General features: G+C 46.3%; 2 protein-coding genes across 3 annotated transcripts in view; one reads left to right on the top strand and one right to left on the bottom strand.

Moving 5' to 3' along the window:
• Positions 1–12,678, bottom strand: part of TRMT44 (tRNA methyltransferase 44 homolog) — a 224,774-nt gene extending 212,096 nt beyond the window's left edge. The window contains exon 1 of one of the 2 annotated variants that reach the window (XM_086964141.1): positions 12,059–12,678. In XM_086964141.1, coding sequence (XP_086820267.1) covers positions 12,059–12,386 — 328 coding nt within the window. In that variant the 5' untranslated portion in view covers positions 12,387–12,678. The remainder of the gene's footprint in view (positions 1–12,058) is intronic. The other variant, XM_086964142.1, reaches the window with a different exon arrangement.
• A 439-nt stretch (positions 12,679–13,117) lies between these two features.
• The window catches only part of ACOX3 (acyl-CoA oxidase 3, pristanoyl), a 474,351-nt gene continuing 463,932 nt past the window's right edge, over positions 13,118–23,536 (top strand). The window contains exon 1 of the mRNA XM_086964140.1: positions 13,118–13,253. The gene's annotated coding sequence lies outside the window, so the exon portion shown is untranslated. The remainder of the gene's footprint in view (positions 13,254–23,536) is intronic.

The raw sequence follows: 23,536 nt of genomic DNA, 5'->3' as shown, positions 1-23,536 counted from the left end.
ATTCCACAGATGACCACAGGTAGCCAGGAGGTATTTTCCATGTAAGAGGTTTATTGGTTATTTGTTACAGGTTCCATAGAAGTCTTAAGTAGGTATTGTAAAGGTCCTGTGAAGGTCTTAAGGAGGTCTTATGGAAGGTCCCACCAGGAGCTGCATGGTTGCTGCTCAGCCCACTCTCTTCAACTGTCATTCTCCACACACAACCAGGCACACTCACATTCTACTCTCTCTGTCATCAAGCATTCCAACATTACACGCAGACATCACATCCATTCTGGCTGAGCAGCTAAGAAGGAGATGATTCAAGGTATAACATATCCCCTTCCCTTCAACAGCAATAAAACACAATAATTTGCAACATTGCAATTTCAAAATAAAAATGATAATACTTGCAATATTGCACACAGTTCATATTAGCAAGAAAGAAAGAAAAGAATGGGTAGTAGAATGACTAGAATGAGGGAAGGATGAAACAGTGCAAACAGTTACAGGATGGCACACATCCCCTTCCCTTGGAGAAAAACAAACAATAGAAAGCTATGAATGGATCGTTGTTTAGTAAGAGTGAAGGCACTATGTAAAAAGGTGCAAGGCAGTAGCGTAACTAAAGGCTGAGATAGTACAACACCCAACCAAGTTTCTACATGCCACACCATAGAGAAAATAGTGCAGGACTGAGAGAGTGAAAGACAAAAGGGAGAAGATAAATATCTAGACACTCACTCTCTGCACACCTCCATAACTGTATGGGATATATGACCCATTGCACAAAGTATAGGGTACCATAAATGACCCATCGCATAAAGGCACAGAGGCCCAAAAGTAAAGATACTTAACCCATCGCACATGGGCACAAGGTACAAAGGCACAACAGTATGGGTAAATAACCCATCGCATAAAGGCACAAAGGCTCAAAAGTATGGGTACATAACTGTTGGAACTGGCCCTTCTTGCAGGGTCATCCCTAAACTTTTTGCTTCTTCCTCCCTTATTTTTCCTGACCCGTGGTTGTTGGCAATAGGACTCTGCGCACTTTACCACTGCTGATCAGTGTTAAAGTGCATATGCTCTCTATGTAAATTGTTATTCTGATTGGAAATACATGATTGGCATATTTGTATCACCATGAAGTCCCTAGTAAAATGCACGGGGTGTGCCAGGGCTGGTGATGACAAATGCTACTAGTGGGCCTGCAGCACTGATTGTGCCACCCACAGGAGTAGCTCTAAAAATGGTGTCTCAGGCCTGCCACTGCAGTGCCTATGGGCAGTTTAGAAACTGCCATGTCCTCCTGGTCAGTGTCCCCACTGACCAGGCCTAACCCTTCCCTTTTCGTGCACATCAGTCAACCCTATGGAAGGCCCAAGGTACCCCCCTGGGCAGGGTGCAGTGTATGTGAAAGGTAGAGCATGTACTAGTGCAGGTACCATGCTCTGGTAGTGAATTACAGCCATTTTCGTTTTTCACTATTGTAAGGCTATCTTGCTCCATAGGTTAACATGGGGGATGCTGGCTACAGTGGTTAACAGCATTTCTTCCCATAGGAACAATATAGGACATACGTATCTAGTATCCCTGAACTCAGAATTTAATAACACATCTTTTAGGAAAGGTGGTTTTTAAATCCTGTGTTTGAGAACAGCACTTTTAGAAAGTTGCTGTTCTCTTGTCTGACCCTTCTGTGTGCCTGGGCCTGTTTGTGTATTGACTGTCTGGTTTGTGAGTGACAGGGGCTAGGGAATTCCCCCAGAGGCTGGATGAGTCAGCACTAGGCTGAATGAATGCAATTGCAACCTGAGTGGTGGGAGGAGTTAGCACCTGGGCTGAATAGGGCTGTGCCTGCCTGCCACAATGCTGGCTCCACCTCCTGCTGGGCGGCCGAGGACCCTGGCCATCAAAAAGGAAAGATGCAGCCAGCAAAACAAAGTGCTCAGGATCCACCCAGAACTGGTTCAGACCGGGCTCAGGGCCCACATGCACAGAGAGAACAAAGACTTTAGGGGTATAAGTACAGGACCCCTGACAACAGAAAATTAGATCATCCTGGAATCAAGAAAGAACCTCTGCCAAGGAGAAAGCTGACTCTGAAGAAGGAAGACTGTCCTGCTGTTGCTCTGCTGGACTGACCTGCTGTTGCTTTGCTGCCAAGGAGAGGGGAAGGACTTTGCTGTGAGCTGTGTCCCCTGTCTTGAAGGAATCTCCAAGGGCCTGAGTAGAGCTGGCTCCCTGTTTTTGAAGTCCCAGGAACAAAAGGACTTCACCCCCAGTTTCCCTGAACTCTGCTGAGAGAGTTCTGTCCTTCCTAGAGTGCTTGATCCAGTTGTGGGGCCTCTGGAAGTTGAACCTGAGCTGGGAAGCTTGAAACCAAGCTTGAGAGACTTTTGAATCTGAAAAGTGTCGCATCGCTCGCTTGCGGAGCGCATCCCCGACAGTGCGAGAAGTTTCCAGCCGCTACGAAGGTCGAGACCGGCGCAGCGCCTGACGCCGCTGCCAGAGCCGTCGCATCCCTCGTTTGCGGGACGCACCAGACCGGTGCGGGAGAATCGAACATCGCTGCGAGTGTCGTCGCAGAGCCTGTCGTCGCTGGGTGAGATCACCGCACCGCTTGCTTGCGGACCGCATCACGTCGCTGCGAGCATCGTCGCAGAACCATCGCATCAAGGAGCTGCGAGAGAGAGGATCACCGCTGGACCGCGCATCGTCGCACCGGAGATCGTCGCAGCCCCTACGAGATCATTGCATCGTGCCTTTGCGAGAACAGACTTCCTACGGAACCTACGCACCGGAATCCACGCAAGCGGCCTTCCTCCCCATACAGACCGGATTCGTCGCAACTCGCCCGCTGCTGCAGCGGGGCTGTCGCATCGCCTCCCCAGGGTCTCAGGAGTAACGCATCGCTTGTTTCCACCGCACCAGCTTCCTGCTTGGGGAACTTTGTTGCATCTAAAAGGTACTAACGTGACGCAACTGTGAACTTTTCACGCATCTGTGGATTATTTTAACGCAACTTAAAGCACTTTGATTACAACCTGAAGAACTCTTTTGAAACCATATTCTTGAACTGTGTATGTTGGATTTTTGTCGTTTTGGTCTTGTGTAGTTTAGAATAAATATCTTTATTTTCCTAAACTGTTGTGGAATCAGTTTGTGGTGTTTTCACTGTGTTACTGTGAGTGTTGGTACAAATACTTTACGCATTGCCTCTGGTTAGCCTAGACTGCTCAGGCCAAGCTACCTAGAGGGCGAGCAGGGGTTATCTAAGAGGGTTATCTCCTTGCCCTGACTAGAAGCAAGGGTCCCTATTTGGACAGTGGTACCTACCTTTGCCAACTAGAGACCCCCAGTTCTAACAATAACTCATCGCTCAAAGGCACAAGGGCACACAAGTATAGGTAAAAAACCATTTGCACATCACAAACTAATGTATGAAAACTACAGGAGCAAGAGAATAAAAACAACTCGCACTGCTAAATAAACATAAGTAAAGGGGGATGCAAGAGTAACATTAATATTAGGCACAACAGAAAAAAAACGTGTAGGGTAGGAACACTGAAAAGGTGTGCGCACACCCACACTGAAGAAATAACCAATGTATGGAGACCAGCACCTACCCTACAAGAAAAGATAAAACTTAGTGTCCCAAAATATCTAGATAGGCCAAATCTAAAACAAACCAGGTAAGCAAAACACCAATTACCGCATGAGCAAAATTATAGAATAGTGTAAAACACAGTGTGTATATATAACACATGACTTGCAATAAAGACTGTAGTGCACTTCCTAATACTTGCCAATTGCCAACATGTCACAGTATTGTTTAAATTACTGTTTAATCCATTTGAAGCATAATAAATGGTAATTTTCTCCATTAATGTAGACAGCTGACACTAGACAAGTGTCACGGTGCAAGGTTGATTGAGAACAGTCGGTGAACACAGAGCTTTTCGACTCTCAGGGAGTGGACCACAAAAAGGAAAATGCCACTTCAAGAAACGATCAAATAAACGAGAGAGACGTTGAAACCAACGAGAGTACTTGCGATATTCTGCTGCATCGAACTGCATCAGCGGTGAGCAAATGATGCATGACTGGTTATGCCGGGCAGACACTCCTCATCGTAACTGACGTCGAAGAGACCAGCCGACGTCACAGAAGATGCACTGAAGCCTCGCTGGACTGTACACAGGTATGACTGCATGCGCCATTTGATTTTAAAAGAGGCACAAGGTGAGCGCGCGATATAAAGATTTAACCAGTATGGTTGAACGGTCACATATAGAGAGGAAGGCTATGGCCCACAATTAAATCAAATAATTGGGCTTACCTTCATATGTTAATGACATTGATGGAGCAAGGATTCGCACGTTAAGCGACTTGCTTGTATCAAGAACCTCAAATAATGTTAATAAAGTAATAAACATGATTTTTTTACTAATATTACACATTTTTTCACTACACGGGGGTGTCCCAGTGACGCTTGCCTATGTATTTACTAAACCTAATACGCTTGCAATTAAAATGGCTGCTGCTACGCGGGAATGTAGACTGCGCATGCGTCGGTCATACCCATGTGACGAGACGTACTCGCAGTTCTGGTGGGAATTTGTTGCTCATGCGCAATACAGCTGATATGGCCGTTCTGTGTTCTCACATGCTCAGAGCTTGCATTGCAGCTTTCGCAAAACTGTTTGTTCTGCCTAATACTTAATGCTTTAGTTATTATAAAGTAATGGGAATAATATAGCAACTCATGGTATACAGTGAAATCATTTATTCTATGTATTAAAACTATTCTTTTCCATTTCATATAACACTTCGAAACTTGGCCTGTTCTAACGTGGCTTGCTTGAATCTGAGTCTGCGCGAGATCTGCGAGTCTCCACAGAAAATGACCTTTGGACAGAAGCCAGATGGTAACCCAAACCAAGATGTGCCTGGGAAGACAGCTCTAACCTAGTCGAAGAAGCCAAGCTGTAATACATTTGTAACAATTTTATATGAAAATAATATTCACCATTGTTAGGTGAAAACATATGTCATCGGAACTCAGAGAATAAGGGGTGGGTACCAAGATTGAATGTTAAGCCTGAGAAAGTCTAAATTTTAGGTGGTGTGATGACCTAACCTCCTCCTTTGTCCAATCAGAATTTGGGGTTTCTTACACTTGCAACATTGGGGGGTGGTACACTGACCCGAAAAACAGTATAACTAGCGTAGGTTTAGCTAGAGAAATTGTCCAACTTGTCCGAATAGCTGACCTGTCACTGACCCAACGCACTTTATAGGTGACTGAACTCAGAGAGCTGCGAAGCACTCTGTTGGGAGGTTCGAAAAACCCATTTGGGGTTTATGCAGACTTAAAGTGCTGGCGAAGCACTTTGCTGGGAGGTTCGAGAACCCAATCGGGGTTATTGGCAGATTCCTTGCAGAGGGGGAGTAGCGCAGGCGTTGCAACCGAAGCTGCGGGTGTTGGTTGTACCCTTTGGTGAACCCGGTCCTGATCCAAATTCTGGGGTTAGCCTGTCCTGACTGTCCATGAGCTGTACCTGCTCGCCTACTGGCATCTAAATCCTTGAGGGTCCTTTCCCGTCTTTTCCAAACTGACCCGTGGCCAGGGTTGGTCTTCACTCTATCCTAGGTAAATATAAAGTCTGTGTGGGTGATTGCTTATCTATATTTGCATTTCTAATTCTCGAATATTGCAAAGCATAATTTCATATACGTTCCTTTTTCTCCCCTGTCCCTTTATAAATGAGATTTTCATGCATTAATTGTCTATTAGCATGTTCCACTTTTCTACCTACCTTTAGCCAAATGCTAAATCGTTTTCTTTTATAGTTTATGTTCCATTCTTACCCTCCCTATAGAAAATAAGCACAGCTGGATAAATCTAATTGCATAAGTTTCATTTCCTTTTAACAGTTAGTGAATAACGAAAGTCTACTTTGATTTAGCATGTTCCCTTTCTTTACCTGCCTTTTGTGAAGTTGTGAAAGTCTGTTGATCTAAATTAGCATGTTCCTTATTTTCACATTCCCTTTATTTTCCGATTCCTAAATGAATAATATTGTCTGCCTTATTCATAGCTATACGATATTTCTAATTCTAGTTATAGATAGTCTTATTTGTGTTAATCTTTTGCTCATGACATATGATGATGATGATGATGATGATGATTAGATAAAGGTTTTCAAAACTTCCTGAGTCTGTGGTGATTATAAAGAGTGCAAACATTTTTTATTTTATATTGTATTGTGATGACTGCTTATCTTTACAGCTAGTTCCTTGATCCATTGGGATCTTAGGTACCTGAGACGAGGATTGGTAAGTCAGGTACATTGGAAATAAATGGAAAGGAACAGGGTTACTGGTAGTAGAGTTAGGTTACCCGATTAAATAAGTGTAATAAATAAATTATGGGCCTAAGTGTGCATATTTGGTAACAAAATAGTCGGGTGACCTGCGCGCTCTATCAGTAATTTTCTGATAGCAGAATGATGGTTAAGGACTAGTTAAGATAGGTAGGTAGGTTAATTGCTGATAACTGTGTAAAAAATAATTGCTGCTAAAATGTTATTTGCTGCTAAAAGAATCGATCAAATGCAAAATTGCTTTGAAATATTATTAAATGTTTTTGAAATATTTTTGGTGAAATGCTGTTATATTGATCTATGTATTAACACAACGTTAGTGATTGTTATATGTTTGTCTGGAATCCCCGGGGGCAGAATAGCGGGTGGTGAGGAGAATCCACCTCGCAGTGAGGTCAGTGGCTCGAAGAAACTTAGTGCATGGTTAGGCAGAACTGGAAGCGCTAATTAGGGTTTTCTGTATGAATAATTGAATGAATGATAGTTCAAGTTAAAGTTCAGAAATGTATATAGCGCACTACTCACCCAGAGGGTCTCAAGGCGCTTGGGGAGGCGGGTGCATTTACTTATCGAATATCCAGGTTTTTAGTTGCTTTCTGAAGGAGAGGTGGTTCTGAGTAAGGCGGAGGTGGGTGGGGAGAGAGTTCCAGGTCTTAGCCGCTAAGTAGGAGAAGGATCTTCCTCCCATGGTGGAACTGTGGATGCGCGGAATTGCAGCGAGGGCTTTATTGGATGATCGTAGTTGGCGGGTGGGGGTGTAGAAGGACACTCTCGTGTTGAGGCATTCGGGTCCTAGGTCATAGAGGGCTTTGTGTGCGTGGGTGAGGAGACGGAACGTTATTCTTTTGTTGATAGGGAGCCAGTGGAGATCTTTCAGGTGGTCGGAGATGTGAGCATGGCGAGGGATGTCCAGTATGAGTCTGGCTGATGCGTTATGGATGCGTTGAAGTTTTTTCTGTAGTTTGGCTGTGGTTCCGGCGTAGAGGGTGTTTCCGTAATCCAGTCGGCTGGTGACCAGTTCATGGGTGACCGTCTTTCTTGTTTCAGTGGGGATCCAGCGGAAGACTTTTTTGAGCATGCGTAGGATGTTGAAGCAGGATGATGAGACGGCATTGGCTTGTCTGGTCATCGAGAGGGAGGAGTCCAGGATGAAGCCCAGGTTGCGTGCGTGATCCGTTGGAGTGGGTGCGGTTCCCAGGGCTGGTGGCCACCAGGAGTCATCCCAGGCCGAGGGGGATGAGCCTAAGATGAGGACTTCCGTTTTGTCCGAGTTCAGTTTTAAGCGGCTGTTCTTCATCCACTCGGCTACTTCTTTCATTCCTTCGTGTAGGTTGGTTTTGGCGGTGTTCGGGTCTTTGGTAAGGGAGAGGATCAGCTGGGTGTCGTCTGCGTAGGAGATGATGTTGAGGTTGTGTTGGCGCGCGATGGATGCTAGGGGACTCATGTATACGTTGAAGAGGGTGGGACTGAGTGATGATCCTTGAGGTACGCCGCAGATGACTTCGGTGGCCTCTGATTTGAAGGGGGGAGGCGGACTCTCTGGGTTCTTCCGGCAAGGAACGATATGATCCATTCCAGTGCTTTTCCATGTATTCCGACGTTGCTGAGTCGTTGTATGAGGGTGCTGTGGCAGACTGTGTCGAAGGCTGCGGAGAGGTCAAGTAAGATGAGGGCAACTGTTTCTCCGTTGTCCAGTAGCGTTCGGATGTCGTCTGTTGCTGCGATGAGGGCGGTTTCGGTGCTGTGTTTGGCTCGGAAGCCGGATTGTGAGGGATCAAGGGATTTGTTGGATTCGAGGAAGGCTGCGAGCTGACTGTTGACGGCTTTCTCAATGACTTTGGCGGGGAATGGGAGGAGTGAGATGGGGCGGTAGTTCTTAAGTTCGGAGGGGTCTGCCGTGGGTTTCTTCAGAAGGGCGCTGAGTTCGGCATGTGTCCAGATTTCCGGAAAGGTAGCGGAGTTGAGGAAGCAGTTGATGACGTCTCGGAGATGGGGTGCGATGATGGAGCCTGCTTTGTTGAAAATGTGGTGAGGACATGGGTCGGTTGGCGTTCCTGAGTGGATGGAGTTCATCAGGCGGATGGTGTCTTCAGTGGTGATTGCATTCCAGGCGTTAAGGTTGTTAGAGGGCGGTGTTGGTTCGGAAATGGGTGGAGTGGACGAGTCTACGGACTGGTTTTCAAAGCTGTTATGTATTTCGGCGATTTTGTTGTGGAAGAATGAGGATAGAGAGTCGCAGAGGTCTTGGGAGGGAGAAATGTCGTTGGTGCCGGCGGTGGGGTTAGTAAATTCTTTGACGATGTTGAATAGTTCCTTGCTGTTTTGGGCATTGTTGTGCAATCGATCCTTGAATGCTGATTTCTTGGTGGATCGGATTAGTTGGTGGTGTTTGCGGGTGGCGTTCTTGAAGGTGGCTAGGTTATCAGAGGTTGGGTTTTTTCTCCAGGTTTTCTCGAGAGTGCGGCAGGACTTCTTGGAATTCTTGAGGTCATCGTTGAACCAGGGGGCTTTTTTGCTGCCTTGCTTGATAATTCGGTTTTTCAAGGGTGCAAGTTCGTCGCCGCTATGGGTGATCCATTGGGTGAGGTTAGTTGCTGTTTGGTTTGGGTCCGATGATTTGGCAGGGGGGTTTTGTTGAAGCGATGTGAAGAGGTGTTCGGTGGTCATTTTGTTCCAATTTCTTAGCGGAATAGGTTGTGGGGGGTTGTGGGTCGTGGACTTTTTGTAGTTGAAGTGAACGCAGCTGTGGTCCGTCCAATGGAGAGCTGTGGTGTGATCGAAGGAGATGTGTTTGCTGGAGGTGAAGATAGGGTCGAGCGTGTGTCCGGCGTAGTGGGTGGGGGTGTCTACAAGTCATTTGAGTCCTAGATTGGCCAAGTTATCCAGAAGGGTGGTGGTGTTGTTGTCGTTTCTCTTTTCAAGGTGGAAGTTGAGGTCTCCCAGTAGAATGTAATTCTCGGAAGGGAGGGCATGTGGGCTGATGAAGTCAGCAATGTCTTCGCTGAATTGTGTGCGGGGTCCTGGTGGTCTGTAGATGAGGGTGCCTCTGAGTGTGGTTTTGTGGTCGGTGTGAATCTGGAAGTGGAGGTGTTCGCCGGAAGCGAGGTGGTCATCGGAGCTGGTCGTGATGCGGATGGTGTTCTTATGGACGATGGCGATGCCTCCTCCTGTTTGGTTGGTGCGGTCCTTTCGGATGATCTTGTAGCCGTCCGGGATGGCTATGGCGATGTCGAGCGCTGATGAGGCGTTCATCCATGTTTCTGTGAGCAAGGCGACGTCCGGCGATGTAGTGTCGAGTAGGTTCCAAAGTTCAATGGAGTGTCTGTGGACTGAGCGGGTGTTGATTAGGATGCACTTTAGGTGGTTAGTGGCGGATCTCTGTTTGGAGTTTGCGGATTTGGTGTGGGTCTTGATGCAGTCGAATTTGCAGGAGAGGCAGTTGAAGGGTCCATGGGTGTGTCCTGGGGCGGCTTGGTGGCAGTTTGGGAGTCGGCTGGGGTTAAGGGCTGAGAGGGTTGCGGCGTCATAAGTAATGCGGGTCGAATGGGAATCGGGGGGGCCAGGGGTCTGGCACTGGGCGCGGTCCGGGCGTAGACGGGCTTGCCTTTGGCGCACCTTCGGCGAGCAATGGGCGCGACCGCTGCGCGTGAACGCTGCGCGCAAAGGCATCTGTCATAAATGGATAGTGGAGGGGGGCGGAGCGAGGGAGGGTCAGCTGGGGGGCGGGGTAGTATGGTCAGTAGGAGCTGGAGGGAGCGGGGGTGGGGCTGCAGGGGAGCAGCAGCGGCGTGGACGGGCTAAGGCACAACAACAATGCTGGGAGGTCGTGGGCACAAGACAGACAATCGCAGGCACAATCAGCTGGCACAATATAAAATACGGTCGCAGGCAGGCACAATCAGCTGGCACAATAGATATTAATGCAGGCAACGATACCAGGCACTATGGTAGGGCACAATGCGGGTTGCTGGCACGGAAGGCAGGGCAGGATGCAGGGCACAATGCGGGTCGCTGGCACAGATGGCAGGGCATGATGCAGGTCGCTGGCACAAATGGCTGGGGAGAGCTGCGAGAGGAGCGACCAGTTCTGACCGGAGTCAGGCTGGACACAGCTCCTAGTCTCGCGCTATCTGCTTAAGGTATGTTTGTGGGAGGGAGGGTCAGCTGGGGGGCGGGGTAGGATGGTCAGTAGGAGCCGGGGGGCGGGGTAGGATGGTCAGTAGGAGCTGGAGTGAGCGTGGGTCGGGCTGCAGGGGAGCAGCGGCGGCGTGGACGGGCTAAGGCACAACAACAATGCTGGGAGGTCGTGGGCACAAGACAGACAATCGCAGGCACAATCAGCTGGCACAATATAAAATACGGTCGCAGGCAGGCACAATCAGCTGGCACAATAGATGTTAATGCAGGCAACGATACCAGGCACTATGGTAGGGCACAATGCGGGTCGCTGGCACGGAAGGCAGGGCAGGATGCAGGGCACAATGCGGGTCGCTGGCACAGATGGCAGGGCAGGATGCAGGTCGCTGGCACAAAGGGCTGGGGCGAGCTGCGAGAGGAGCGACCAGTTCTGACCGGAGTCAGGCTGGACACAGCTCCTAGTCTTGCGCTATCTGCTTAAGGTATGTTTGTGGGAGGGAGGGTCAGCTGGGAGGCGGGGGGCGGGGTAGGATGGTCAGTAGGAGCTGGAGGGAGCAGGGGTGGGGCTGCAGGGAAGCAGCGGCGGCGTGGACGGGCTAAGGCACAACAACAATGCTGGGAGGTCGTGGGCACAAGACAGACAATCGCAGGCACAATCAGCTGGCACAATATAAAATACAGTCGCAGGCAGGCACAATCAGCTGGCACAATAGATGTTAATGCAGGCAACGATATCAGGCACTATGGTAGGGCACAATGTGGGTCGCTGGCACGGAAGGCAGGGCAGGATGCAGGGCACAATGCTGGGATCCTAAGCGCTGGGATGCTTCCGAGTAGCCATGCGCTATAGAAGAGCCTTTTAATAATAATAATAATAATAATAATGCGGGTCGCTGGCACAGATCGCAGGGCAGGTTGCAGGTCGCTGGCACAAATGGCTGGGGCGAGCTGCGAGAGGAGCGACCAGTTCTGACCGGTGTCAGGCTAGCAAAACTTTTATTGGGATATAACCTAGTAAGGGTCACACGGAAGGAGTAGTAGGTTCGTCGGAGAAAGCTCTACGTTCCGCCCCTGGGCGCCGCGCTTTACTTTTTCAGCACGGCACCCGCTTTAAGAATAACAACACGGGTGCCCGCTTTCACAATAACACGAGCACCTCTTTCTTTGCTACCAATACACATAACAAGCATATGCGATTTAATAGGTCTCGCATTTTCAAAACTTTGACCTGTTGGCATTGGAAATGACAATGCTTTTTATTATTATATTATTGCAGGTTTTTCAACACATAAATAAAAAGCAGTGTTATTTATAATGCCAATAGCTCCAAATCTCGCAAATGCGAGACCTATTGCATTGCAAATGCTTGTTTTAATGTGAAAAACTACAGACCTATGGGTTGATCTCGCATGCAAAAGTGAAGGACATACTGCTACGGTATCACTTTGGTGTTATTCAAAACATTTAAATTTACAAATGTCGTAAAAAGCACTAACTGCAAAAAAAAAAAAAAAACAAAGCAGGACACGTGCATGCTTTATACAAGATACCTTTAATTACCAGCTCACTGCTGGGCACTGAAGAGTAGTGTGGGTTTGCCTTTGGGATAAGGATCCTCGGCAGCACCTCCGCAAGATCCCCCTGATCAGCAATACTGCGAAGAATTTCCACGTCCTCCTCGCAGCCCCCCGAATCGCAGAAGTCATTCTTTACCGAGGCCAACCAGCGGTCGCTATCTGCATCCTGATGGCTTTGGGATCCGCATAGCCTCCTGTTCACCACTTGTGGCTTCTGCACCCACACGTCAACAGCAGCCCAGAAGCCGGCGGGTAGTACCGAAGGGCTTCCTCTCACCGTGCACTGCCCTAGAATCACCATTGTTTTCTTCACGACTCAAGTCCAGCCGCGAAAACCCTATTGTAGTTCAGACACAGGCGTGCAGCTGTCAGAAAATGTATTTAGTAGCCTATCACAGAAGCAGACATCTTAGAACCAGGCTACGTTTCTGGTCGATGTGTTGTTTAAACACACCGTACAAACACTGAGCAGATGAGGTGAAAGCATAGGTTCCTTAACACACAAGAAACAACTTATTCGCCGGTCTCGCTGTTGGACATATTGTTATTTCATAACAGCCTTCTCAATTGAAATCGACTCTTTGGAACAAGAATGGACACAAAAGAGGGACCAGTGCTGAAAGTGTTGCCTCTTACTTATTTGAATGTTAACACCATCTTGGACGGTGTGAATTGTGTATATTTTATTGAAACGACATAAAAAAATAAGGTAAATGTCCTCAGTCCTACGAATGTTTAGAGAAAATCTGCTCCACAAAATAAAACAAAGAGTGAAATTGGTATTTGCTGCTATGTGAATTACAAAAATAAAAGAATAACGTTTTGTGGTGTCAACGATCTCGCTTTTATAAAAAAAAAACCACTTGATAGCCTAATATTTATTCACTTTTGTAATCTACTGATTCATCAAGGGCGGTAAGTATTGGAAGATCGCACTGGTTACACGTCTTCTTTATTCCCCGTTATGAAAGTTGCTCTGAATACTTCCCGAATTTACAGGCATGTATTTAGTCCGTCGTCTATGTTTATTTCATCAATTAGCCACTCGAATTACATTGAGTTGCATACTCATTAGTGAATGAAGCTGTCAAGCCAGTTATAGTACATGATGTGTTCGAGCTTGTTGTGGACTCAGTAACTCGGGATCAGCTTGACGCTTCAGAGGAAGGTAATGTCTTGTCTGTAGTACAAATAATATTATTTTATGGAATAGACTAAAAGGATACTAACTATCTGTCCTGGGAAAATCCTGCATCATCAGCCTGAGGAGGCGATTGCACTTTGTGCATTGACAGCTAGTGTGGCTTCTCATTTATGCATATTTGTGATTCTAGATTCCTTGCGCTTCAAATGAGCATTTTGTCCCGGGTTCAGTATTATTAATAGCCATAAAAATGTAAGGTTTGCTAATGTACAACAGAATTTAACAAGTCGATAGTCCGGTTCTTAGCGAGTTCTAATTTCTTTAAAGCAATTCTGTTAACTAGAAATGTGTTTTCTGAAGTTATTATCCTGAAACGTTACGAAATAGTTGATCTGTTTGTTAAAATGGACTTTGCAGCTTTCGATGATGTTGCCTTGTCATCTCTACTATCTGGAGGCAAAGGTTACTGTAGTGAATGAATGATGATACGGTTCCATGTTGATTGCTTAAGTAGGTTTATTCAGGATTAATTGTTAAGATGTAAAGCAGAGCCCCACCAGGAGCAACCTGCCTGCTGCTCAGCCCATCCACCAACTGACTCACACTCTCACCAACGTTCCACACATAGGACATGGCAACATATGAGAACACCGACAAAGTAGATTTGAAAGCAGCAGATGAGCCCTTTTAAACTTCTGCCTGTCAATGTGCGATCAAAGAATTATATTCTTAACAGAGAAACTATATCTTGAGTGAGTTAGGTTTGGTTGGTACGAGTGCTTTGTTGAGGAGATAGGTAGAACTCCTGCAATAATTGTTTTCCTTTGTGGTCATTTCTTGCAATACACAGGAGAGCATTCAACACGAGTTATCTTTCCCACTTTTATGGCGAGTCGTTCATGTTGGCAAGACAGACCTCTGTTCCTTTCAACGACATTCCTTCAGTGCTCACATTTTAAGCAGAGATTCAGATAACGACTCATCGTTGCTGTGAGTTCTTGGGATTTGCACTTTTTTGAACCCACAGGCAATACGTGAATGTATTTATTTATAGCTCTTATTATAGGTCTGCTTGATCCTGTAAGTGTGACAGCACTCTGTACCATGGCCAGTTCACACAACGGTAATTGGCATTGTACATTAGAAAACAGAAGAAAGGGCGATGTAGGTCTTGTTATGAAATTGCATGGTGAAATGAGACTTTTTTTTTAATTAAAACCAATTGATAAATGAATTTGACAAGATTCAATAAATGAAATTTAAGCTCGAGTTTGAAAATTGGGAGTAAGGGATAGGTCATGTATCCTTGGGAAGCACATTTCATATTGTAGAGGCATTCCCCGAGAAAGGGCATTTGAGGGTGAAGGCTTTTTGAATTGCTATGCGTTGAGAGAAAGAGTTTGAGCTTCTTTCGGACATGTGTGTTTTCAGACAGTTCTAGTTTTTGAGTGAGTTAGAGAGAGGAATTTAGATGCAAACCTTCATAAATGGATATAAATGAATGTATTGAGTGTTAACTTCCATAGTGTTAGCTTTTAGAGATCAGAGGGCAGGTGTTATTTGGTCACTGTTTCGCGGGCCTGTGACCAGCCTAGCTGACGAGTGGAGGATGGCTTTGAGGTAGGTAATGCATAATTAATATAAACACAAAAGCCGGACATAGGGACCAATACGCCTACCATAGGCACCAACTCAGAAGATGTAACAAATGTTTTTTTATCAAAGAAATTCTATTGTGTGCAAGCTTCGAGAGTGCCCTCTGTCCCAAGGCACCACCCTTATCCCTCAGGGTCAATTGTATCTGTAACTTATATCGAAGTTGCGGGACATGCAAATGGCTAAGGAGTTTGCATATGCATATGTTGAGACAAATATTTCCGAAAAGGTTAAATGTACAATTTGTACAGTACGAAAGCAAGGATGGAAAATTAATGTACACCTAAGCGGACAGCTTTGTGTGGATAGATGCTCTGGGTCCTGTTAGAGAGGCGGGAATCGAACCAATAAGTGCTGTACACTGAAAGCCCTATCTGTTTTTGTAAAGCATGGAAGAGGATGTTGTGGGCAATAGTATCAAAGGAAGCTGACAGGTGTAGGGGTACGAGCATGCAATGCCATTAAAAAATTGTATTGGAGTCGTCTATAATTTTGAACATCGCAAGCAGATTTAGCCGGCCTTAACGGCCTGTGCCTACAGTTGAGGAGACAAGAATGGGAAGCTGCTGTATTGGCTAGCGTCCTGACCATTACTGAGCACAGTTATACCAGAAATAGTCCACGGCAAAGGGATGCACCCACTGTGCCCCCTTGGAGATTGCTCAAACCTTTGCAGAATATTATGCTTCGACTTATACTGCCTGTTAGACCCGTCTGCTTCTGAGAGTCCCCTCACCACTATGATTTTTTTTGTTCCCCTGTACCTCCCAAAATTTGTCGCTTTTCTTTGTCTACCAGGACTTTTTATGTGCTGTTTCATGGGGCTAGATGTTCCTTGACGCCCAGTTGCTCACCAAGTTTTTGGCACCTATTTACAAGGCACCTGGCGAAACCTGTGGCATTATAGACTGGGATTGGCAACGTGTATGAATGACCCTAAAATGGTGGTCATCCTTTTTCCTCATGAGAGTGACTCCCATTGGAGCCTCCATGAACATTGGCCTTTGGAGGTTTTGGCGCCCTTTTGTTTGGCGCGCATTCCTGACAGGAATTCCTTTATTTCCCTCAGGTACACAAAATGGCTGCTCTAGAACCACAGTATGGTGGCTGCTAGGTCCTAAATACACCTCAAAAGTGCAATGTCATTGGCATAGCCAGAGAAGGTTCTAGAACCTTCTGGCTCGTGCCAGCGCCTCAGGGCATTCGTCGAAGAGAATGGGGTATTGGCTTCCCGTCAGGCTGGCTTTCGCCCCGCACACTCTACGGAGTCCGTAGTCCTTTCGGTCCTCGACAACCTCAGGGAGGGGAGGGACACCAATCAATTCCAGGCATTAGTCCTCCTCGATCTCTCTGCCGCCTTTGACACGGTGGATCACACCATCTTACTCTCCCGTGTCGGGGCGGCGGGGATCGGGGGTACGGCCCTGGTATGGTTGTCCTCCTTCCTGAGGGACCGCACCCAGGCGGTTCGCCTGGGTGACTTCTCTGCGGACTTCCGGAAGGTTCAGTGCGGGGTCCCCCAAGGTTCCTCCCTCTCACCTCTTCTGTTTAACCTTTATATTTCTCCCCTTATTTTTTCTTTAGAACAAATGGAGGTCACCGTATATAACTATGCGGAGGATCTCCAACTTGTTTTCAACCTCTCTTCATCTTCTGCCTCTATTTCTAATTTCCAGTCCACTATGATTTTTATCCGGGACTGGATGGATTTCAACCACCTGAAACTCAACCCCGACAAGACCGAGCTGGTGTTGACGGGTGGTTCGTCCAGTCCCTGGTCTTCACTTTTTTGGCCCCCCTCCCTTGGTCTCCCTCCGGTCCCCTCTACCTCGGTCAAAACTTTAGGCATCAAACTCAACTCTCACCTCACCCTTCACTCCCAGGTCAGCTCTGTGGTTTCTTCTTCTTTTCTTTCTCTCCGCACCATCCGCAAGGTCTCTCGATTTTTCACCTTCGAGGCCTTGAAGCTGATCATCCTTGCGATGGTCATCTCCCGCCTGGATTATGGCAACGCCCTATATGCAGGCATACCTGCATATAGTCTCAGGCGGTTGCAGATGATTCAAAACCAGGCGGCTCGGTTGGTCTTTAACCTTCCAAAATCCTCACATGTCACTCCCCTCCTAGAAAACCTTACACTGGCTCCCGGTTCTGGAACGTGTCCAGTTCAAGCTTGCGACCATCACCTACCAGGCTCGACTGGGCACGGCCCCTGCCTTCATTTCCTCAGAGATTGTCCCTTACCTTCCAGCCAGGGAGCTCCGATCCTCTTCCAAATTTCTGCTGACAGTTCCCCGGTTTCGTCGGAAAAAGTGGGGGGGGGTCAAAATTTGCGACCCTTGCCCCAGCTCTCTGGAATTCATTACCCTTGGAGCTCAGATCCCTTACCTCATATTCCCAGTTTCGTAAGAAACTTAAAGCTTATTTTTTCAGTAAAATCTTCATGTAGTTCCTTTCCCCTGTCCTCCACCCCTTGTCCCTTGTGGAGATCTGCCAGTTACAGCGCCATGAAACCGCCGGTGAAAGAGCGCTATATAAAACTTTTAAAACTCAAACTCAAACTCAAACTATATAAGGTCCAGTCCCTGGCGGCCATTTTAGATGAAGAAAGAGATTGAACCAGAATTGACCTTAAGAAGAAGAAGGAGATTCCAGACTTGACACCAGATTGACACCTGCCCTGTTGACCCCTGAGGTGGCTGGAAGCCCAGGCAGTATAGTAGCAAAGGTCATTGGCGTTGATTCTGACTGGCGTTCCAGTCAACTACTTGAGCGGTGACCTTGCGCCTACAGCGCCCGCCCAGCAAGTGCCTCATTACCCTCAAGAGACTGTGGCCAATTTCGTGTGCCTCCCCGCCCCCCGGTGGTGAATTGCGACAGACTCCGCGTGTCGCGAGGCGAGAGCAAGTTCGCCGCGATCGTCTCCTGTGCCCCCTTCGCGACAGGCGCCTCCAGCGAGGAGCGAGGACGTCTCCGAGCCCCACCAGCGTAGAGTGCTTCCTGCGCGGACTGAAGGTGAGGAGGTGAGCCGGGGCGGGGAAAGGCCGGCCTTCGTTGGGCGGGACTAGTGTCTCTGCCCCTCCCCAGTGAATCGGCAGCTGTAGCTGTGGGCGGGAACCACCCCTGTATGAGGAAGTCGGAGGGAGGTCCGTGGAGCCCCTGAGAACCCCGTCGCTGGCGTGAGAAGTGCTGTGCCCTGACTGAATCGCTTCCTGATTGCAGCCAATGTGAGGTGGGCCCGTTTCTTCAGGTGGGGAGCAGCGTTGTGAAAGAACTGTGAACCGGCATTTACTTGACTGAGCGCGAAGATTGTGTGACCTATCCAGCAACCCGTTCGTCAGTCTAAAGACTTTGAACTGATGCCGCCCTAGTGCTAGCGGTGACAAGCCCGTAGGCACGCTTAGACCCCACCGGCAAGCAGAGATCTCATCCCGGTGGCAGCAGAGTGTAAATGACGTATTCACTGTGTTTCCTTGCCTTTTAGATACACGCGCATACTCCCTGATTGAATCTTAAAGAGTCCCAAAACTCATTCTGTGCCCAGAGAAGCCCATATGCATTATCATTGAAACCAACACAAACTGTAAGAGTAATCTTTCCAAACTGAAACGTATTGCAAGTGTAATGTTTCTGAAGTATTTAAATGGTGGCAGCGATACCAGAATGAACATGTGGTTGTTTATTTAAGTGAACCAGTATTTATTCTGCTTTACAAAAGTGATATTTATTCCTGATATTTATTCTATTTATTAGTGATATTTATTCTATTTATTGGTGATATTTATTCTTGATATTATTTATGGTATTTATTTTAAAATTGAAACCCAGAAATGTGTGACTAAAAGAAATGTGTATGTGCTTTCCCAATTGAACCCTATTCACAATAGAGAATTTTTATATAAAGGAATCATATTTTTCTACAGCAGTGGTGTGGTGTCCTTCTTTTTGGTGACTGTACAGGGAGTTATTATTGGGTCAGAGCCGGCTTAACACTAAAGCTTTCACTTACCTTGTCACTTGAGCCAAGCTACCCCCTTTGTGCTGGGCTTGCCCATCGCAGGTCCAACATAAAATTGGTGCTCAGCGGGTGGGATTACGAGCCGTGCTTGTTTTGGACCCCATAATAATTCAGTGTGCCCCACAGGTACACACCCGGAGTTTCCTCCCAGCGGCCCTCCAATTCAATATTTTGCTTTTTCCAAATTCTCTTCTGGAGGTGGGTGGAGGTGACCCTCAGAGTTTCCTATCCTTGTAACCTACTTCAGGGTGGTTGTCCACACTTTTCACTTGCAAGATGGAATTCGACATGTCAGAGCTGGAGACCTATACTGTGGCGCAGCTCAAGGATTTCTGTCAGGAAAGGGGAGTGTTCGTTAGGCGAGGGGCCAAAAGAGAGGAGCTCCGTATTAGTCTGCGAGCCTGGGTGGAAGCGCATCCGGAGGGAACGGTAGAGGAGGAGGAGTCAGACAGAGGTACTGTCATTGAGAGGACCGCAGAATGTCACTAAAGCCTTCACTTGCCTTGTCACTTGAGCCAAGCTACCCCCTTTGTGCTGGGCTTGCTCATCGTAGGTCCAATACTGCCACTCTGTGACTGGCAACTGAAGTATATCAAAAACAACAAGAGAGCTAGGGATACAAGACAATCCTATTCCCCAATCAAAATACTTAGAAACAACAAAGGAGCGACAAAGACATTGGAAAGAAGGAAAAAATAAGAAAAAAATGCAGTACCCAAGGTGTGCCTACCCGGATAAATATTCTCCAAAAAACCGCAGATGCTGTTTAAGGAGAAACTGAATTACATAAAGGAAGGACACAGAAGAGTGTCAAACTGGAATGATTAGTATTTATAAGTAAAACCCTCACTCATCAACATAGTTGATGACATGCTTCATCATAGGGTTTTATCAGGGAGACCGAGTGTCTCCTTGGTATGCTACCACGCCTGTATTACAGCGGAGCAGGTTTGAAAAAGACGTGAAGTGAAACAGTGTTCAAAAAGTGAAATAAAAAAATGGCAGGCTGTACTCCAAAGTGAATTTAATAAAGAGTCAGACTACCAGTATTAAAAATGGTGGTTCGGACATTATTGACAATCAATTCGAGTCAGATATGTCCTTTGTGTGTTAAAAGGTCGACATGTTTCTGCTTTCAAACTGCTATGTTTCGCAAAGCTTTAATCAGGACCATAAAGAAATGCGAGATTCCTAGGCAGTATACGCACCCTAAGGCGTACCCTAACCTTGGGAATGTGTGTGCAAATAACAGTAAACTCACGGTTTTACCCGGTTGTAAGTTTTGCTCGGAATTCCCAAGCAGTAAGTATTAAAGGTGCTGCCAGCTCGAAGTAGAATACAGGTCTGGCAAACACTCTAAGAATCATACTACATGACATGCTAACATTCTAATATCACATTCTACAGCACAAGCCCACAGCTCTAAAGAAGATAAGCATCACTACAGGGGGTATCACCAATCGAGATAGTCTCCGGACTCAAGCGCTCAACTAGCCAAGGAGCACAGAAAACAACGAAACCATGATTATCAGCTTTAGTGTGCATTTGGGACAAAACAGGGAGTCAAATGATAACAACATTAGTTATATAGCAATGAAAGTTTATGTCGTCCCGACAAAAATAAGGTACTAGACAGCCCAACAGATTAACTCTTAAAGAGCTAACGACCTAACGCGCAGTCTAAAAAATCTACCCACACTTCACTCACCTAATGTCTCGATCAAACAAAGCTAGGGAGAAGAGAAAATAACGAAACCATAGGTAAATGCTTTGACGCGTATGTGGGACAAAATAGGGAGTCCAGTGATAACAACATAGGTTATATATCAATGAATTCTTTACAAGAGCTAACAACCTAACTCGCGGTCTCAGAGATCTGCTCACACTTCACTTACGTCTCAGTCAAACAAAGGATATTTTGCAAGACTTGAGCAAGGAAAGGCTTAAAGGAATTTGAATAGTGTCTTGCAAGCGGCTAAACTACGTACTTCAACAAGTCAAATTTGAGACGTCGGGTGGAAACTTACGTGCGGAGTTTGAACATAAAAGAAAGACTCTGTCACAGTAAAAGAAAACATATGGAAACTGATCGGGACTGTGAAATGTCAGCAGACTTAACTAAAAAAATATACAATACAAACCAACCACGCTGGGGCATTACGGCACTTGGCAAAATGGTTAAAACAGAGAGTAAAATTCTAATGGAGAATGAATAACTCAGAATGGGCTCAAATAACATTCTCTGCATGATTTAGTGGGAATCAAAATTCTTATGCCGTAATGCTCAATCATGGGAATAAACAACGGAGGAAATGTTACAACGAAAATAAAGATCTTAAATGCAGATGATGGAACTAGCATCATCGGACTTGAAGGCGCAAAAAAGTCACGTGCAACCTTCGATGGGACCGGTGTCCAAAAGTAAAAGGGAAGGCTTATATCATATGGAGAGATACTGTCAGATCTAAGTACCATATCTGAAAGCATTCTTCCACTGAATTTCATTGGCGAGTCCTCTTTTGTGTGTATCAAGAACAAAAATCCAAAAGACCTCTAGCCTTTTACGAACTTCACAACTTTTGGATTTTTGCATAATTAAATTTTTTTTAAGATATGCCATCTGATGTCATTGGCATTGTGGTCTTTGTCTAGGTAAAGTTTAACCGAAGAGGCCGTTAGCTACGACATACTTATTGCCAATCGATGTTCCATTAATCGCGTAGACAGTGCACATGCTGTCTCACCAACGTGACCTAAGTTACAAGGACATAACAAAAGGTAGATCTGGTTGTTGATTTTGCAGTTGGTAAATTTGTTAGCATGTACAGTATACCCATTATGTGTGAGACTGTTTCCTTCAATAGCAGTCGCACATGCTTTGCATTGATTACATTTAAAAGTTCCCTTCAAGGGGCAGTGCCGTCAATATTTTCTGAACAAAAGCGGGACCTTTAGCAAAGCCTGAGTGTACAATCATATCTTTGATGTTCTTATTTCTGTGAGTGGCTTTGGCAGTTTGGAATCTTTCCTCCTTGGAGTGTTGAGAGTGTGTCAATTAGAGTATCCTATCTGTCTCACTGCTTTGTTCATCATAGAATGTTTGGTGACACATACAAGTTGTGTTACCAGCGAGCGAAGATGTGATCTTAGCCGGGGGATCTCTGTCATAAAATCTGGCTCGTTTGAAAGATTCGCGTATGAGGCATTTCGGATAATTTTTCTTGATACATTTTTCTTTCATGGCGCTAGTTTGGAGATCAAAAGTCCTGAAGATTGGAACAGTTAGGACGAAGTCGTAAGTACTGTACGAAAGGAATACTTTGTTTTTTCACTCGTGGATGGTAGCTTTCGAACTGCAACAAAATGTTTCTAGCTGTGGGTTTCACATAAAGGTCTACTTCAAGAATACCATTGTTATGGCGAATTAAAATATCTAGGAACTCTACTTGGTAATGACTAATGTGTGCCATGAATTAAAAAAATGTGTCACACAAATTAAGCCTCACCGGGAACTCTATAGTAACTCAGCCGTGTTGATCCAAATGAGAAATATGTCATCGATATAATGGGACCAATGTGACACATATTCGTAAAATGGTGCAATCTTGTCGTGAATAGATTTCTTTTCAAACAATACCATGTAGATGTTGGTTGCTGAAAGTGCGTAGGATGCCCCCATGCTTACACCTTTGATTTGCTTACATAGCGTGTTACCAAATTCAAATGTGTTTTCAGATAAGACAATCGCAGCGGAGACGCTGTTAGCTACGCGGCGCTGGTAACAATTGTTGCTGGAATTTGTTTAAGCAGAACTTGGTTTTTAAATATTGCTGCTAAGGTCAGAATTTGTTTTTAAAACTGCTTAAGCCACACATCTCCCACCTGTACACTCCTGGGCATGGTCCGACACGGCTGGTGCCGATTGCTCGGAGGGCCTTGTAGGAGGAAACACAACTTCCGGTTGGGTTAGCGCTCTAGCCCACACGTGCCCACCGGTACTTAAAGTTAACCTGAAGCGCACGCACAGCGGATGTGCGCAGCGGGCGCGCCGGTGGCACGCTAAAGGCAAGCCCATCTGCGCCCGTCCATGCCTGGCCCGGGCAGAAGGCCAGAACCCCTGGTCCCCACACTCAGGCCCGTTGAGGATACTCAAGAGAGGACTTAATAAGTCACTGCCCTGGCCCAGCGTCCCCCGCTGCCATAAGTTCGATCCCTTAATGGAACCTCATGTATGTGAACACTGCAAACTGCAGTTCGACTTTATGACAACTAAACAAGCTAGGTCCCCAGCTGTTCCAACATATTCTGTTGCTACCAGAGAGTTAAAAGCTATGCTATTGAACACCCGCTCACTAATCAAGCATAACATAGAGATGGCTGAAATGATTGAAAGTCATAGTCTCAACCTAGTATTTGTCACAGAAACTTGGGCGAACGATTCATCCGATCCAGATTTGCTCCTAGCTCTTCCCTCAGGTTTCCAGATCACTAGGGTAGATAGATCTAACAAAAGAGGTGGTGGGTTGGCCATCCTCTCGAAAGAGGGCATACCCATAATAACATCTTCTCTGGGCACCTCACCTGACTGTGAGCTTCTATCTTTCCAGATACAACTGAGCCCCAATGAAGCATG

Source organism: Lissotriton vulgaris, chromosome 3_2, assembly GCF_964263255.1.
Source record: "Lissotriton vulgaris chromosome 3_2, aLisVul1.2, whole genome shotgun sequence".
NCBI classification, from domain to species: Eukaryota; Metazoa; Chordata; class Amphibia; order Caudata; family Salamandridae; genus Lissotriton; species Lissotriton vulgaris.
This window is presented reverse-complemented; position numbering and strand designations above follow the sequence as displayed.